The sequence below is a fragment of the Centroberyx gerrardi genome, chromosome 20, assembly GCF_048128805.1.
Source record: "Centroberyx gerrardi isolate f3 chromosome 20, fCenGer3.hap1.cur.20231027, whole genome shotgun sequence".
NCBI classification, from domain to species: Eukaryota; Metazoa; Chordata; class Actinopteri; order Beryciformes; family Berycidae; genus Centroberyx; species Centroberyx gerrardi.
Window position 1 is genome coordinate 13599066 of NC_136016.1, and position 19326 is coordinate 13618391.

The 19326-nt window shown below is 45.7% G+C and overlaps 1 protein-coding gene across 13 annotated transcripts in view; it reads left to right on the forward strand.

Annotated features, from left to right (window-relative positions):
• tcf7l2 (transcription factor 7 like 2) overlaps positions 1-19104 on the forward strand; it is a 91566-nt gene extending 72462 nt beyond the window's left edge. For 2 of the 13 annotated variants that reach the window (XM_071914770.2, XM_071914775.2), the window contains 10 exons: positions 1634-1766; positions 4942-5044; positions 6096-6182; positions 10844-10984; positions 11094-11256; positions 11498-11605; positions 12285-12333; positions 13137-13187; positions 15089-15161; positions 18010-19104. In XM_071914770.2, coding sequence (XP_071770871.1) covers positions 1634-1766; positions 4942-5044; positions 6096-6182; positions 10844-10984; positions 11094-11256; positions 11498-11605; positions 12285-12333; positions 13137-13187; positions 15089-15161; positions 18010-18466 — 1365 coding nt within the window. In that variant the 3' untranslated portion in view covers positions 18467-19104. Of the gene's footprint in view, positions 1-1633; positions 1767-4941; positions 5045-6095; positions 6183-10843; positions 10985-11093; positions 11257-11497; positions 11606-12284; positions 12334-13136; positions 13188-14431; positions 14505-15088; positions 15162-18009 lie in introns of all 13 variants that reach the window. The other 11 variants (XM_071914774.2, XM_071914778.2, XM_071914771.2 and 8 more) reach the window with 7 other exon arrangements.
• Positions 19105-19326: the final 222 nt, after the last annotated feature.

Here is a 19326-nt window from a genome sequence, read left to right on the forward strand (position 1 = left end):
CACACACGCCCCCACCCCCCTCTCCTCCCCAGCCTTTTCAGCTCAGGGCTGTGAATGAGTCCCAGGAGTCTCTCTGCCTCCCTGGAGTTCTGCTGGGGTTCATTAATCTTTCATTGGGACCATGGCAATAGGGAATGCCCCCCCCCCCCCCCCCCCCCACCTCCCCCTCCCTCCCTCTCTCTCTCCCCCCCCACTGGAAGATAGAGGGCTAGATGGCCGGGCTTGTATGGACCATACAGATAGACAGCTTTAACTACCCACCGAAAATTTAGCGCAGGGCACTGGGTGGACTGCTGGTGTGTTAGGCTCCCACACGGGTGCATTTACCGCCGATATTAACTTCAGCCTGTGTAGATGATTAGTTTCCAGCATTAAGCCCTGCTCACATTTGTCTCACCCTGGGCCCACAGCTTAGCATTTGTATAGTCAGTGAGCATCGGGCAACTGAGCATCTTATGTATGTATGCCCCCCTGCCAACATCTAGTCCCATTAATGTTTTTCAAAGTCTGTTGGAAATGTGCCACAGTCAATCCTCTTTTTTTTTCATTTTCTTGCATGGGTTAGGGTAGCTAATGAGGGTGTGTGGCCTATGAGAGAGCAGATTGAACACACACACACACACACACACACACACACACACACACACAAGCAAGCAGTTTGCCGTCTCCTCCTCTCCCCCTGAACATATCATCCATGTTATGATAAGCCTGATTAGTGCTGCTTCTTTGGCTGCTGAGGGCAGGATAAGGATATGTGGGTAAAGAGGCGAGAGCAGCCTCTGCAACCAGCCTAATCTACAGCAGAGCTCTAATCTGGTTATCTTGTGGTTGGGGACTGTGTGTGTATTAGTGTCTGTCCCAGCCTGGCCTGATGAGAGGGGCTGAGCTCCGGTTAACACAGGGGCCCACGGCAGCACACCCCTAAAGCTCCACTGTAATCTTTGGGTAATTGAAAAAAGGGGGCCTGCACCACTTAGGAGCACAAAGAGAAGATTACATAGCTAAAACTAATTTGGCAAAAATGCAGAAATGGATTTTCAACCCCACCTCCCACCTCCTCTCTCCTAACCCTTTTATTACAATACACCCCAACCCTCCATGAACCGGGCCCTGGGGGGATAGATGAGGGAAGAGCAGGGGAGGAGGGGAGACTAGGAGGAGGGAGAAGGAAGCCGGGGAGGAGGAGAGGAGAGGAGAGGAGAGCAAAGCGCTGACTGGCGCTGCTAATGAATGTGGATTTACACGCGCTGCCTTGATTTGGTGGTTTGCAGATGATCGATCACCGCAACCGCGGTTAAAAGTGGCTCATCACACACCAGCTCCAAATGTGAATTGGCGGGCCCCCCAAGCCTCTTAGATTGTATTACTGGATTCCAGGGTGACACCACAGAAGTGTTCTTAATTACAAACCACACTATTTTCACTGTGGCTTGGTGGTTTGGCGCCCCGGCAGTACCCAGAATTTGATAGCTCTCCTTGCGAGAGCGTTCAAGCCAAGTTGTAATTCTGTGGCAGGCGCCTGCAGTCTCTTACCCCTAACCCAAATATTAACACCCTGGCCTTTTTTTTTTCTCTTCCCTGCTCTCTCTCGCTCTCTCTGTCTTTCTCTGTTCCCCTCTTTTTTCTCTATCAGTCTAATAAGGTTCCAGTGGTACAGCACCCTCACCATGTGCACCCACTCACGCCTCTGATCACCTACAGCAATGAGCACTTCACACCGGGGAACCCCCCACCCCACCTACAAACAGACGTGGACCCCAAAACAGGTAGGACTAAAGCACACAGCGCCCCCCTTTTCCCTTGTGTGTTTATATTGATTGGCTTCAGGTAGCCAAAAAGTGTCATGTTGGCAAAATAGCATTTCTGTTAGCAGCATGCCAGTCAATTAGTGCTAAAAATGCCATCGACACATACAAGGATTTCAGGGTATCTGAATGAAAATGCTGAAGCCTTTTCTCAACATTCGGATAAGCTGCTGGTGAAGAAAAGTAGATGAAATTTAAAAACAAAAGCAACTCTCCTTAAGGACTTCAGCTCCTGGAAACTGTATTTTCATTGATGGTTTGTAAATGTTTTATTATGTCCCACCTCCATGGTACATGATATGCAGGACAGTGTGTCATCATGGTGTCTGTCTGTATGACAGATTGTTGTGAACACAATAACTCAGGAACCATACATGATAGAAACTTCATACTGACACCACAGGTTCCCCCTGTAGAGTTAATGATCTGATTAGATTTTGAAGCACCTTGCTGCATACATTTGCATATTAATGAGCAAAAACTGATTTTCTTGAAACTACTGTAACTCCTTAATGCTTTAAGATACAGAGTTCATATTAATACCACCCATGTGTTATGTGAAGATTAGTACGTAGACATAGAAATCTTTGCTAATTAACACATTAATTGGCTTAATTAATGACGCCATTAGCATAACTGGTTATGTTTAATATATCATGGTGATTATGGCAGGACAGTAGGCAGTTCAAATGTCTCCTGCTGACTATTGCTGCTCTCATCTGTTACTGATTGATTTCACTATATTGATCATTAAAATGGTTTGGCTTTTTTGGTGGTAAATGGCCTTACATTCAGAAACAAAACCCAGAACAACGGCTCATAAATCTCGCGGAAAACATGGAATTTAGCAGGCAGTCAACACTTCTCATGACCGCAACTCCACTTCCTCAAGACTCAAACACGACAGCCACTGTGGTCGGAGGTCTTCACATCGAAATACCAGAGAGAAATAAACACACAGCAGCCACCAGCTTCACTCAAGGACTTGGGGAGGTGGGGGGGGGAAAAAAGCCTGTCCATCTGGAATCTGGAAAAAAAATCCTCAATGCACAAAATGGAAGACACGGCCTGCTGAGCGGTGTGTAGCTATCAGATGCCTGCTTGATGAAAACAGGTTTTTGATTGATCACCGAGCCGCTGGGTCCTCTGTCCCTGCTAGAACTGTGGTTGTGTCTCTGCAGCCTGTTGATCCTGGAGATTCAGAGCTTTCTCCCCGCTGTCCAACACAGCAGGTTTAGAGGGTGAGAGCCTGCCCACACCCCCTTCTCCGAAAAACCATTCAGCATACTTTTTTAGGCAATTTCATCCCTTTCCACGAGCATCTTGACCAAGCATTTCATTCTGCTGCTATCGTTCAGCACATCCTTTCAGGTTAATGCGTTTTCAGTGCAGTGAATAATTTCATGCTATTCAACGGTCTCTGGTGGATTTAGTTAGTGTTTTTAGGTAATAATGTTCCCTTATTATAATGGTCCTTACAAAGGGGAAATAATGAGCCAGCTGCTGTTTAATGTAGTGCTTAATGGTGCTGCTTAATTGAGTTTAGTGTTTAATTAATTAATGAGCTATATTAGGACTTGAGCACTGGGTGGCGATGGGATAATGTTGGTGAGGCTTTCCTTTTAATAGAACTCGCCTCAGTTAGAACAGCTAACTGGAAGGCTTTTTCTAATCCAAGATAATTGTAAGGCTTTTTTTTTTAAAAGTAAAGTCGTCTACTTGGACACACAAACGGTTCCAAAGGCACTGTTGTCCATCAATGTCGGAAACCCCCTCATGAGGCAAATTTCTGGATACCTGGTTCAGCTGTGGGACTTTGGGTGCGACCACCAACACCGGCCAAGCGCTGATCCGTGAGGACAAGATCAACTCTGCAGAACTGCTCAACTGGCTCTACTTTGACCATGGTGGCACCGGCCAAAAGACTACTCTGCAACAACAGCTGCACCGGCAAAGCCAGCTGTGGGGGGAAAAAAAACAGGCACCAGCCAAAATGAAAGTCCCCCTGTTCCTGGGCCACCGAACGCACACACTTCCCTGCTGCACTCCAACACTCATCTAGTGTTCCCTGTTTCAAGTCTGTCGTGAGAGAGAAAGTTATTTTTAAAACAGGCTGTGTACAAGACCTTTTCAAGGCGTTTATTCAGAACGGCTTGTTGATGCGGCTTCTTTGCCTGTCAGCTGCCACGGAAAGTGAAGGCGACGCTGTGGATTCTGTGATCGTTTAGCGATGCCCTCGACGAGAGCTGTCCTTAAGTTGGACGTCTCTGTCATCGTTCGTCAGCAGGGGGATAACAAACCATTTGCTGTCTTTTTTTTTATCCTTGTTAAATTTGAGGATGAGTTGGACCATTGGAATCTCTTAAGTAAACGGAGACGAAGGACCCTTTAAATGCTGCACTCGTCCTGCTTCACATTGTCATAACTGTGTCAAAATACATGCTGTTAAACAGTAATATTAATAGCAACATTTAGCTATTCAAGTAGTCACCCATTAATTTGAGTCACATGCAGAAGTATTGACTTTAACTTGAAAAGGACTGCAGTTTAAATGTTGCTGACTGTCATGTCTAAAGGAGTTCAGCCCATAATATATAACTGATACTCACGTAACTACGCATATTTCTAATTTCTTATTCACTTATACGATGTCAGGCAAAATCCATATCCATCCAGTCAGTATGCCAGTGTAAACTAAATGTAGCAGCTCTCTGATCACAGGGAATAGCTCTAATAATATTATTGTGTTTTGTTCACTTCTAAAACCTCAATCATTTTCCATTGTTAATCCTCTGATTCACTAGACAAATGTGACAAGAATCGTGTTGGTGTTTTTTCCTCACCTCTCTCCCCTCTGCCTCTTCCAACACGCTGTGCCACCGCCGCCTCAAAGCCCTTTGATCAGGAAGTGTGATTTAGCACTGTGTACATGTGAGCACAAGCCCTCTTCCTCCTCCTCTTCCTCCCATCTACACTCCTGTGATGTCTGCCCTGTTCAGATGCGAAACTCTCTCACAAAGAACGAATTCAGTGCCGACGGAGATTTGGTTCTCCCTCTGTCGCCGTCTTGTCTGTCCACCTCCTCTGCCCCTCCCACCCGCCTCTTTGTGCTCCAACCATCTTCTTTCTTCCACAGGAATCCCAAGGCCTCCACATCCTCCCGACATATCTCCTTATTACCCACTGTCGCCTGGCACTGTCGGCCAGATCCCCCATCCGCTAGGATGGTTAGTACCACAGTAAGCAAACCCCTTTTTTATTACTCTTCATACTGTATTCACTTATCAATTGTGTGAAAAGGCCAGCGACACACACAGAATGAGATGACAGCATGACTAATGCATGTAAATCATATATCAAGCGAACATCCAAATCATGAAAGAGCAAATGATGAAAATGATAAAAGCTGGTATCGCCTTACATGTGTACCCAGCAGCAGTAATATGTTGTTTTTTATGCTTACAAAGTCAATTATGGAAGCTGTCTCTGTCTCCACTTGTCCCCATTTGGGTCCTCTGTCTGTGTTAGAGTCCTGGTAACCACAAGGGCAGAGTGCAGATCTACCTTAACTTTCCTCATTGCACTGGCTCCTGGACCACAGAAGCCCAGTGCTGCTTCCTCAGGCCCCCACCAACCCCAACTTGCCTCTTTGTGGCGAATGCTATTTTGCATGTCTCTGTATGGTCCAATTAGAGTAATGAACCGTGATTGCCCGTATTTTACCCACAATTCCACACGGGGGCTCTCCCCTGGTAACTCTTGTCAACACTTGTTAATATGACAAAAGGCTACAAATTAAGCTCTGTTAATTTAATGTTTTCTCACCGCGATCTAAATACCGAGAGAGGCCCCGAGCGCAGCCACGGCGCCCTTTGATTTGCTGCACTTTATTTTGGTATAAATTTACATTCATTATTGTTTGTCTTTGGATGTGTAGACCTCAATTAGCGTGATGGCTCCATTAAAGAGACCCGCGCTTCGTCTTTAATTATCACAACAAAACACCTAGTTCCAGCTTGGGGAGGAAGGGGGCCCCACTCTGTCGACACCGAGCGAAGGGTTATGAAATTTAATTAGCCATTCCTATCAAGATTTGTGGCATTCAAATTGTTCAGGGTTTTCTTCCCTTTGATCTGCGCTCTGCAATCCCCTAGATTTTTGTCCTGATCAAATGAGAATAAAGAGGCCCACGATGGGCAGAGGAGAGAGACAGAGGGCTTTACCTTCTCCTCTTCCATCAACCCTGTTCCTTTACCTTCTCTCCTTTCTTCTTTTCTTCCCCCTTCCCAGGCAAGGTCAACCTGTTTATCCAATCACAACAGGGGGTTTCAGACACCCCTACCCAACTGCGCTCACTGTCAACGCATCCATGTCAAGGTGAGTTGAGCCTTAGGAGATAAACACACAGACACACACACACATACTCTCCCTCTCTCATGCAAGTGTGTGTGTTTGTGTGTGTGTGTAAGCTGTGAGGCCAGTGCGCAGGCATCACACACACACACACACACACACACACTCACACATACAGAGACACCGTGCAGCAACTTTTCCCTTAAGGAGAGCTCACACTCCCCATCTCTGTGTTCAAAAGGCCAATTCTCCAGCGTGGGCTCCAGCTACCATGTTCAAATATTAATTATATTTATCATTTTCTAATGAGGCCCCTGAAGAACGTTTACCCCCACTGCATGTCAGGCAGATCTGAAATGAGTTGGGGCATGTCCTTGCTGTGAGTTTGAGCAGCCAGACAGATAAACAAACATAGCAACACTTTGAAGGGGACTAGATGATATAAGCTGGGGCCTGACACTTGGCTAGTGCTTTGGTCCAGCCCATTAGGGTCCAGCTCAAGTGCTGCTCTGGACTTAAGTGCACCCATGGGGGTATGTGTGTTTGTTGCCATTTTGTGTGCATGTGTGTCTATTTGTCAGTTGGCATTAAACTGCTTATTGTTCCCCTGAGGGACACAGGTCCTCTATATTGTGTGGGCAGTAGAAAGAATTAATTGCGGATGACGAAAAGCTCATGATTTGTAGGCTCGGAGTGGCCAAAAGAGCAACAACACAAAAAAAAACACAAGAAAAACAGACTCCCTCTCTCTCCCTCCCTCCCTCCACCCCTCCTCCTCCCCCCCTGTACAAGCTGGGGACTTTGGAAGGGGCTGGTGTAGAGTCTAGGGATGAGGCCAAGCTTCAGTTTAATTACAGCCTGATTGGAAAAGCAGCTCCTGAGGGCGGCATGTTTAGACCTCTGTGACATTGATGGATCATGTAGATGCGTGGAGGGAGGAGAAGCGAAGGGGAGTGGCATTTTTAAAGTGTAGCCCTGAGAATAGAGCAGGACTGAGTTTATTTGTAACCACTTTGGCCCTTTAGCCAATAAGCTCACCCACTCAGTGCAACCTGCACTTCATACAAAAAGTCATTTTTAAGTCATTTCTAGTTTCAAGTTTCAAGTAAATTTTTCCATTTACATAAAAATGCATTGGAATTCTTGATCACGACACTCACGTCATTCAGGCAAAAAACACATAAGAAGTGCAATAAAAGTGCAATAGAAGGACAAAGACACATAAGAAACAAGATAAAAGAATGATAAAACATATGCTATAACAACAAATGATAAAAAATGTATAAGCCTGCTTGAGTAGCTTCTACTGTAGCTTGTACTGGTCCACCACCTTATTAACGGTCCAAATCTCATTCTTGCTCTATAAATAAACATGCATCTGGCTTGTCATTTCTCCAGCTTCAAACCATACTTTTAACGTTCTGCATGGTGGCTGGATTAGAGTCAGATTTGCCCCCCCCCAGTCCATCCTAGGCAAACTGAGCAGGTCTCAGGTGCAAAGGGTCAGACAGCGGGTCTGTCCAGACATCTGCATCTGGCAGCGGTATCCAGCCGACCTGGGCTTTAAGTGACTGCTAATTTGGTCCCTTAATGACAGCCTCTACATTGTGATCATCTTATTTCCAGTGCAGCTAATTGAATCTGCTGGCTGGGGTGTGGGGGGACTGGCCATGGGGAAGAGCTAATGCCCTGTGATGAGGCCCCTAATTGAATTAGTATAACTGAATAGATGGAGGGCTCTGGGAGCTCTCTGGAGAATGGGAAGGTTTAACACATCTCAAAAAAAAAAAAAAAAAAGCCAAAAAAAAAACACATGAACAAAAAGAAAAAGGGCAGAGGAAAAAAATCCATTTCGGTTTGTTAACAAAACACAATAAAAATGTGGCTAATTGTGTTAGCAAAAACAACAGAAATCCTTTCATAGCTTTCAACTGGCTGCTCTTGTTCAAAGAATGGACCAGACTGTTCTGACAGCTCAGGCGATTTGTAGGGAAGTAGGTTGACTGGAGGAAAGCGGAGCGAAAGACATCCTGGCCTTGTACTCTTGTAGGGAGTCAGGTCTTTGCAGGAGAGCGCTGCTTCAGTACCAGTCCCCCGTGCCGTACCCCGAGCTGAATTAGGATTCAGAGAATGAAGCTCGTACCTCGTAGGCCTGCAATGAACACCTTACACCCAGGTCCTGTTAAAAAATACATTCTTTTAGGAGAGGGAGGAAAGGAGCCAAGGAGAGCAGAGACAGTCATCGGAGCAAATGAAAGACATTATTTTGATAATGGGGTTGGAGCCGGTGCAGGTCCCTTATTGTGTGCGTGCGTGCGTGCGCGTGTGTGTGTGTGCGTGTGCGTGTGACAGGTGGGAGGATGTGAAGGCCCCCTCGCCCCTTATGCTTAAGCCTGCCCTTTGATATGTTCCCCCATCATCCCGCTCCCCCTTTTCCTGGGGAACGGGAGAAGCGCGCCGGCCGGGTCATTATACATTAAACAGGCACGGGGGCTACCGCTTCGCATTGGCAATTAAATGGCACTGGCTGACACTGGGCTTGCTGCGCCAATGACCCCCCCCTGCCCCCACCCCGCCCCGGCCCCCCCCACCCCACCAGCCATTCCTACCTTTCAGATTGAGACGTAGGAGCCCGGGGGTTGGGGTGGGTGGATGGGTGGGGGTCTGTGCCGCGGTCTCCCTCTCTGTGTTGGTTAAATTGGTCCAAGGCGCCGCTCGCTGCTGATGAGCCTGGATGATGATGATGCCCCCGCGCTTCAAAGGGATGGCCGTCATGTTTAAACCATAACCTGGGCCGTGCCGTGGCAGCAGGGGGAGGGCGAGAGGGAGGGAAGGGAGCGTGGAGGTGGTGAGGGGACAGGGAGGAGTAGAGAGGCGAAAAAAGAAAGAAAAAAAAAGAGGAAGAAGAAGAAGAAAAAATAGATCTCGGAACAGAGGAAATTTTAACAAGTGCACAGAGAGGGAAGGAGGGAGGGAGAGCAGGGAGAGAGGAAGCGGAGCGAGCGAGGAAATGCAGCAGCCTAATGATGGCCGATCTGCAGCCACTGCTGCCGAGCTCCCCATCAACGGATGACATGGCACAAACACCAATGTGTCAGTGATGAAGGGAGAAGAGGGGAAAGGAGAAAAAGAGAGAGGGAGAGAGGGAAAGAGTTTGAGGGGGGAGCGCACTGGCACTCCCCTGAGATGGCCTCCAACAGAAACTAGTTGTTCCTGGCGAGTTTATCCTCATCATTATATTCTGGCTCGGAGCCATGCAGCCAGACACAGCCGGATAATGAGCTGTTAAAAAAAAAAAAAAAAAAAGAATTATTCCTTCTTTTTTTCTTCTCCTTCATCCTCCTTTCCTTCTCTCCTAAATTTGTGTATGGTCACGTGTAGCCGAGGTGCTGCACCGTAAACAGACACACAATCGCATTCGAATAATCTCACACATATAATTAGTGTCACACACATACAGAGGTGGCCTATGTCTGCTCTGGCTAGTGAAATGATTTCATAGATAGGGGTTTCTGGCCTCAATAGATGGAGCTGTTGGAGATGATGAAATGATGATAGGAGTGTAGAGGGAGAAAGATAAAAATGTCAGTGCCGCTGACAATGCTGAATTGGCAGAAAAGGATGGGAACCAGCCACTTCTAAATAGAGACTAACCAGCTAAAGTGGTATTTCACCTTGATAGAACGTTTTCATCTAGTGCACAATATTTCTCGATAGGAATTCATGAATTGTCAGCCGCCGAGTTGGACGCTCTGACCCTTCGCTTTAATATTAAGGCAAGCTGCAAGCTTTACTCACCCAAAACCTGGGACATTCAGAGCAGTGGAATTACCAAAAATTCAATTTCCTCAATGACATAGGACAACAGAAAGAAGTCATCTACAGCTGAAAGCACTACAACATCTATGGAAACAAATTCCCCAGCTTCCATAGGCAGACATAACCTTGCTCAAATGCTTAAAAGCCTAACCTGAGGAGTGTCCATGTAGATCTGTGAAGCGCTGAATCAGTCCCCCCCCCACACACACCTATCAGGATGTACACACTCTCCATTGGCATGAGTTCAAAAGCTCAAGGTGTACAGAGCCCTCAGTTGCTTCATACAACCGAAGCCAATTTCAGTTTCATTAAACGTACAACAAGGACATGTTGGGGTTCAAGTGTTCAGTGTATGGGTAATTTGGATTGTTCAAAAATGGCCTTCAGCATGAGAGCTTTATCCTTGCGCAACTGCACTTTCTTACTGCCACACAATACAGCGATTTCAAACTGTATTTGACTCTATGATGGTTTACTGTAATTGGTTCTGTGATTAAGAGAATACTTTTGTGCGGAGTGTATAGTCGTATGGCTGGATTCCATCTGTAAATTAAAATGTGTGACATTTGACATAGATAAATTATACCATTCAAAATGAGAATTTGTGCTAATTTGGCTGTGAATAAGAATTCAGGAATCAGCCGTTAACATTTACATGTGCATGTTTGTATGGATGTACATTTATTGTCTTGTGGCTAAAGGCCAATTCCATTTCTATGAAAGAAATTGCAAAAGCGCCTTGTGCTTTGACGTCACATTGAAACATGGGAATGGAGTTGAGCCTCAGCCAACTGTTTGTACAGTCTTGTGTATACATGTGTTCCATCTTCCCATTTCACCCGTGTCCACTCTGACGATTTACACAGTCTTCTGTCCTCCAGGTTCCCCCCACACATGGTGCCCCCTCACCACAGTTTGCACACCACGGGCATCCCCCACCCAGCCATCGTCACACCCAACGTCAAGCAGGAGTCCTCCCACAGCGACATCAGCTCCCTCAACAGCTCGTGAGTAGTCCCACCGCGCCCAAAACTCTTGTTTCACTCTTGCATCATTCCACTTTGAACTGGCCTTAAGTTGACTCCGCTTACCTTCCGGTCCTCTGTCCCGCCACAGGAAACACACAGACGCTAAAAAGGAGGAAGAGAAAAAGAAGCAGCCTCACATAAAGAAGCCTCTGAACGCCTTCATGCTCTACATGAAGGAGATGCGGGCCAAGGTGGTGGCTGAGTGCACACTGAAGGAGAGTGCTGCCATCAACCAGATCCTGGGGCGGAGGGTAAGCCCTGACACAGCACTGCACACACACTAACACTGTGCTAGTCTAACTGAACGGCCTATCAGAACGTTAAAAGGTTTTTGGGGCGACCTGGTGGCCCAGATGGCTGACTGGCACGTAGCTTTGACTCCACTTCAGGACTTTCGCTGGTCTTTAATGAAGTCGAGACAATCTTTAAAAATGTTTGTCTGAAACCCTCTCTCTCTCTCTCTCTCTCCCTCTCTCCCTTGTCGTTTCGCAGTGGCACGCCCTATCGCGGGAGGAGCAGGCCAAGTACTACGAGCTGGCCAGGAAAGAACGACAGCTCCACATGCAGCTGTACCCAGGCTGGTCAGCACGAGACAACTATGTAAGTTTTGAAGTTTACAAGTCGTAACGCCCCTGTTCTTTCCCCTCCTCACAAGGACACGTGACCAGGACGAGTGCCTTTTCCCTTCTTAGTTAACTAGCCTCTCTCGTTGATATGGATCTGTGAGACCGGACAGATTGCTTTGACCTAAGTCCCGGCTGTAACGGTACGAATTGTCGGATTCCTAACAAAGCCGGACCACAAGATTGTTTAAATGAAGCCCGGCTCTGTGGTTCGCTCTCTGGACACTTTGTTCTTGACGCATAAAGGCAACGTAAATGCACAGTCTCCTCATTTGTGTCCAGTGTTGGGATCACGCTGACCAGTGGAGCGTTTCCACGAGCAGCCTAGAGAAATCTGTCTCCCCAACCAGACACCCGTCTACATGTTCACAAAGCAGAGGAAAATAAGACAAAAGATTACAGCAAAAGAAGAAAAGAACAGAAAGAGAGAGAGAGGAGGGAGAATTCTGGTCTGGCCTGCAGTGGCTGTTACAAACCGGAGGGCAGAGACAGACAAAAAAAAAAAAAAAGCAGAGAAAGAATGAATGAATAAATAAGTAAACACAAAGATGAGCCCTATTCTCTGTTTCATGTTTTGGGCCTTCTGCAATATAATAACTAAGGTTCCTGTCTATCTCTATTTTTTTCTTTCTATATTTTTGGCGGGTAACCAACAGGGGAAAAAGAAGAAGAGAAAAAGGGAAAAGCAGCAAGCAGAGGGCAATGGTAAGTGAGCTGCAATTATCTCTCATATTAGAAGAGCCCCATCATGTGTCAGGCGTATGTGACATCTCACAAGATAAAAGTCAAGCTACTTTTTTTTTTTTTCTACTGTTGTTTTTTTTCTCTCTCCCTTTTTGTGTTATTGTGCCTGGCTTGTGTTTTTTTTTTTTTTTTTTTTTTTGGTATAGTTATGCTACCCAATGCAATATTTAAATGGTAGAGTTGCTTGTAACACCCCCCTTTTCCCATCTTTCCTTAGCCCTCCCCAGCTAATAACAACTGAATATGCATGACCCCCCACACTCCATCTCACCTCCCCTCTGACCCCCCCTCCCCCCCTCCCCCCTCCCCTTTCCCCACTTTGCCCCTTAGCGTTCTGGTACTGTGATATGTGTGTTTTGAGAATGTGAAATTTAAGCATTGTGAGAGCCATTAACTTTGCCAGTGTTGTGTGCGTGGCCCTGTGTTATAATGCCTGTGCCCTGCAGATAGACTGCGCTTGTACTGTGTGTGTGTGTGTGTTTGTGTGTGTGTGTGTGTGCGCGCACACCTATGTGTGTGTTGGGCTGCCCCTTGCTTGCCTTCATGCATGCTTTTATATCAACATACAAAAAAAATCACCCACATCTTAAAATTAAGGAGGTTTGCTAATTCTATTATTTATCCATTTTATTCCTATGATTCATATTCTTCTGATCACATTGTGAGTTGACAAGGAGAAATGCCGATTTGTTATTATGTATTTTGCGCTCGTTTTGGTGACGGATCCCTTCTTGAAGGCCTCTCTATCTGTTCTTTTTTTTCAGAACACAGAGAATATTTTCCAAACCCTTGCCTTTCACTCCCTCCGATTACAGGTGCTAATGTCATTTTGAGTATTAAATTACTAACTTGTTTTTTTTTTTTCTTCTTTTTAAATTTATGTATATTTATTTATCCTTGACTGTGCAATATTAGAATATTGAGAGCAGGCTTAAGCTTAAATTCTATATTTTTAAATATGTTACATTTGCTTTGTTTGCTGCTTTCTTTTCTTAAAAATGTTGCTATTGTTTATTTGACTCTAAGCAAAAGTATACTTCATTAAATATTCATCCATTTACTCATGTTGCTATTAGTCATTTAGTCTAGGACATTTTTCCCCTATTTGGCAAAATCACTATGCAGTACAGTATGTCAGGAACTGGTTTAAGGATAGATTCTCATTGTGGAGTATGACCTGAAGGATGTGATGTCAGGGTAAACCTCCTTAATCTATACGCTTCAGTAGCTGCGCTTGCGCCTTTCCTGTAGGCCAGCATGAGTTGGCCTGCGTCCCCCTTCTAAATCTGCCTCTACTCAGACCAGGCCTGGACTCAAACACCCACCACAATATTTTAACTTTGACCTGCTGTCACTTCGCTCTACAGCTGCTAATTAACAACAACATTACTGGGTAGAGTTAGAAAGTGACTGGCACCTTTTCTGCAGCGGAAAGTCAATGTTGATGGAAGCGGTCAGTTGTTTGATGCCAGGTCTAAGGAGTAAATTCCCTCTTCAGGCTCCCGGTCTTTTAATCCTTCCCCTGGCTAGGCCTAACTCACACCCTTGCTGTCTTAGCAATCTGCTACTGCTGCCTACTTCTGCCACCTTGACCTTGTCCTTTTCAAATAATAGAGCATTGATAACAGCTAGCAGTAAATCAATCCAATCTGCCTTTGCCCCACTTATACACTCTACCAAATAAGCATCATCTCATCTTTATCTTTATCTCCAGTCAGAATTTAGATTGCATTACTGAAAAGTTATTGTGGTTAATATTTGCATTTTTTTAATATTATGATTTGATGGTTTGCCTGCATTTTGACTTTACTAATGTCTGAAACACACTAACCGTGTCTTCCGACAGTCCTGTCTGTTAAGGCATACTTGAGACTTGAGAATGGCTTGCATCTTTTTTTAAGGGGGCGGGGGGTTTCTAGCACAGTAAGCCACAGCCAAGCTTCATAGATTCACCGTTGTCTGTTTTTCTCCTTATTTCTCTCCTCCTTTTCTTTTTTCTGTTTTTATTTTGGTTCTATTCCTCCTCTCTGCTGGCTTCCCTTCCCTGTTGCGGCAACAGACCTGAGCGCTCCTAAGAAGTGTCGAGCGCGCTTTGGGCTCGATCAACAGAATAACTGGTGTGGCCCGTGCAGGTGTGTATGGTGTGTGCTTGCACAGGCCGGGGCCAGGTGAAGGCTGGGTTACTGTACGCTGGGACTTCCTCCCTCGCTCTCCCTCTGCCGCTGCCTTTCTCCCTCCCTTCTCCTCCCCCACCTCCTCTGTCTGTCCAGCCAGGCTATCGTGACCTCTCAGCTTCCTCCAGCCACGCCCTGCCAGTCTAGCCTGTCTCTAGGTCCCACCATTCGATTTTACTGCCTGTTTGGGAAGAAGGGTATTCACAGCGTATGCTAGTGTGTTCGTATGAATGGTGTCTGTCTGTGCATATGTGTTTTAAATAGAAAGCTTATCCCCGATGATCCCGATATTTGTTGGGGTTGCAGGGGTTTCATTGCAGGATGCACAGTAAGCCTCACTGTGGTTGGTCAGAAATCCTAAACTGGCAGGTTGGGGCTTGGAGGATCTGGAGCGTGATGGCTTGGTCAGTGTGGAGGACATCCCAGTGTTGCCAGCCTAAACCTAAGCCCTGGCTACATGTTTTTGTCTGTGCAATGACGTGTCCATTTTCTTTTTTTTTTGTCTCTGTGTGTATGTTTGTGTCTACCTCTTTGGCTAACAGATGCAAATACCCCAAAGAAGTGTCGTGCCTTGTTCGGGCTTGACCAGCTGAGTTTATGGTGCAAACCATGCAGGTATAACTCCTGTAGTACCAATGGGAGGAGGACATCCACAATGAGAAGCTCCTTCTCCTTGATTATTTGCTCAGTATCCCTCTAAAACGTGTTTCCATCATTGTGGTAACAGATGGCAAACTCCTCTGCTCCTCCTCCTTACTGAGGAGCTTCCTGCTATAAATTCCCTTACAGCGATTCTTCTCTTAGAACCAGGTTCAAGCCCAGTGGCAGAAAATGGATTTGTTAACAGGATTACTGTATATATAATCTGGACAAAATATCTTGTACAACTATGGCAAGAACATGGTTTGCTAATGCAGTTTGGAATAACATTTCTTATGGTCTAAGTTGTTATGGTTGAAATCCATTTTCTACCCAGGCAGTGGATAAGTGCCTCCCATCTTAACTGTCATGTATGTCCTAATTGGCGCCCTTGAATAACAATGTTATGCTTACAAATTTGGCCCTGCTTTCTCTGAGGGCCTGCTCAGTGACACTCTTTTCTATGCCCTCTTCCTCCTCCTTCTCCACCTCTTCTTCCTCCAAACTCCTCTCTAATAACCCTTACTTAGTCCCTACCTGTTGTCTTTCTGTTCTGACACAAGCAGTCTTTGAATTGGGAATATTTTCATGGTAGGTATTTGTTTCTGCTAAGTAATACCCTTCTCTGTGTCTGGCTTGCACTGCACCCTGCCCCACTCTTTCTCGACACAACTCTCAACCATTGCAACACATTGTTTGGTATTGTACATCACTGTGGTAAACCAGAGGCATGCACATGCTGCTGCACATTTCATTTCTCTTCTTTTATAATTATCTGAGTAGGCTCAAAAATGAAAATTCAGTCAGATGGATTTCTTAGCTGCCAAATGGAGAGGTTATTCTTCTTCTTATTATTATCTTATTTCAGATAATGCTCCTCATTTTTTTCCAAGTAAAATGGCACATTGCTCAGTCAGAATCTCTATTTTAAAATGCATTCAGTCTGTATCAAGTAGTGTTGCATTTTAGCCACTTTTGAACAGCTCACCTATCATTTTTTGTGCTGTTTTCTTTTAAATAAGTCTGACTTCACACACACAGTTTGTCATCACTTGCGTGTGCACTAGGCTGTTGTGTTCCCCTGCCAACTGACACACACATTGTCAGCAATGCAGCATTACAGCATTATTCCTAAAGCAGTCAAAGGAGAGCATGAGAACACAGCTGAGAGTCAGACAGACCAGGCGAGGAGCGAAAGCGCGATCATTCAGTCTTCGTTTTAGGAGCCGAGAGGTTAAAAGTTCTCACTGGGCTCCGTTTCCTAAAAGATGCATCTGGTGTAATTCCCCCCGAGACGGGGAAATCAATAACATACACAGGCACATACTATGAATCAATATGTCTGTTAAAAAATGGATATTAGCTCATTTGTTGCAGTTTGACAGACAGTTATCACTTGGCAAGACACTGCAGAGCAAGGCGTGTAGGTGGTAGCAAAATTATACCTTTTACAGATAATAAATACTCCGCACCACCCAATGCTATCAATGTACAATGCACTTAAAAGCAATCAGACTCCCTTCTCCCTACTCTTTTCCAGACATTTTCTATTTTTCTATTGTGTCCGGTTTTGTGCTTGTACTATTGAGCTTTTCAGAAATGCATGCCTTCCTTTCTTTCACTCAAGCATGCTATCAAAATATTGTGAGTCCTTTTATGTGATTTGTTAGTGTCCCTCTTCCTATTTCTTTTTCTATCTCACTAATCTGCTCTCTTCATTTGTCTCACTTCCACCTATTTGTGCAGAACGTTTACCTTCAGAATTACAGGCAGGGGTATGACTTGAGAAACAGGCCTCACCTTAATTGAACAGTTAGATCAGCCTTATATTTTCAAAAGCCAACTCCCGTTTTCTGTCTTTCTTGACCACCTTAGCCTTCTCTCCTTTTTCCTACCGCCTGTCCCTGTGAGCTAGCTCAGTCTTAAATACTCCACGGCCTTCAGGCATCCTTGTGATGGAATGGAGAGCAGAGAGGGAGGGGTCACTGCCAAGGTCAGGGTAAAGATGAGGTGGGCAGAGATTCCCCCTTAACCAAATCTGAACACAACACGCACAACAGAGTCACCACAGATAAACGCAATCCCCTCTTATTCTCTCCTAACCCCCCAGTGTTGCTGCGTGGTGGATATGGTTCCACTGAGCACGAAGGGCCTGGCCTCCGGCCCAGCAGACAGGGGAGGGGGGGGGGGGGGGGGTCCCGACCCCAGGCAGAAATGCAAACATGATGCCTTGACCCCTTGCGCACACACTCGTGTCTTTGGGGCAGATGCAGGGTAGTGTGGATCTTGTTGACTTTTTCGCCTCGCATCCAAAACTCCGTCCCCTTAGGAGAAGAGAGAGTACAGCCAGACTAGCAGAGGGAAGGGAGAGGGGAATGAGACGGGTCCGCTAGCCGCATGTTGCTGGAGAGAATAGGCCAATTCCCGGTTCTAGCTCTGCACTAAGTTTACACAGCATTCAGAGGGCAAACATTACAGCATAATGATCTGTTCTTCATCACTGTGTCCTCTCATCATCATCATTGTGTCCGCTCTCTTCATTTCCCTGCTGTCTCCTACCTGTCTGTCCTGTCTGATGGTGTAATGCTAGGAACCTGACATTTCTAGCACTTTTCTTCTCGGCACAAGGTCTACACAGCCACTTTAATGCACCTGGAAAAACCAAATTGACATCTTTATTGTTGTAAAATCACTTTGTAAATGACAATTGGCTTCGACGTGCAAATGAAACCGGTGCATTCAAGTCGGCGACAGTGCTGAGCAGCTGTGTGGGTTCAAGACGCGACGCTAAAAGATGCTTTCTCTTTCTTGCCTTGTCCCCCAGGAGAAAAAAAAAGTGCATTCGCTACATCCAAGGTGAAGGCAGCTGTGCCAGTCCTCCCTCTTCGGACGGAAGCTTACTAGACTCCCCCCCATCCTCCCCCTCCTCGGTGGCTCCCTCCCCCTCCTCAAAAGAGTCAAAACCTCAGACTGAACAAATGCAACCTCTCTCACTGACTATGAAACCGGCCCACCAGCCACTCCACCACCCGCACCTCCTGGCTGGGCCTCCACCGCCATCTTTGGTTCAGCTGGAAAACTCTGCCGCGGCCGGCAAAACGCCCGGCGCCTCCTCCCACAACGGAGCCCTGGAGCACGGCGACGTCTCGTCCTCGCGGCAGCCGGGCTCCTCTGTGGCGTCCTCACTGGCCCGGCCCTCGGCATCGCTGTGTCATTCCCACTCGCTCCTCCCCTCCACGGCCCCTCAGCCTCTGTCGCTCGTGACCAAGTCTATAGAATAGTCTACCCTATTCTCTCCTCCTTATCCTCTTTTCTAGCTCTGCACACACACACACACACCTTTCTAGGCCCTCTCTCGACTATATTTCACTTGCATTCAGTTGTTTCCTTTTTACGTTTCTGTGCCATACGGCTTTAAAATTTTAGTTTTTTTGTTTTATTAAAGTTCATTGGTCAATATTTGACCCATCATTATCAAAAAATCTAATTATTATAAAGAAATAATACAATGAGCTGTAGTATAGCTTTGTGAATCTGCCAAAATTTTTATGAATTTTGTTTTGTCTTTTTTGTAGTGTTAAACAGTGCAACAGAAAAATATGTAGTTCAACTTCAAAATGTTTAAAAGACGGATATAAAAAGGTAGGCTAGATTATTCAATGAGCCCTTTTCTTGAAAGAGTTGGTTCTCCTTCTTTATTTGTATTAAATACGAGCTTGCGAACCAATCATTTGACATCTGTTCAAACTCTAGGAGGGCATGAGGCTAGCGGTGACACCTCTCTGAGGAACAACTTTAATTGTGATGTTACTTGTTCTTGTTTAAATGTACAGAATAATGGGGGGGGGGGTTACTGTGTTAAATATGCATCGTTCCATTGCGTTGTCTTTTTCTTTATGTTGTTTACCTTCGGGGTGGAGTCAGGAAAGGTGGGAGGGCTTGAGGGGAGGTGGGGGTGGGAGGGTTGTGGGTATTCAATTCAAAATGTCACAACGCTAGGACCAGTAGTATTTATTGCTTTAGAGATTGCTTGTTGTATCTTGTATGTGTCTCTTTTTGACTATTTTTTTTTCTTAATACATTGTACAAATATTTTTTCTTAAGGTAAGCGACTTATATATGAATGATCCATTTTTACAAG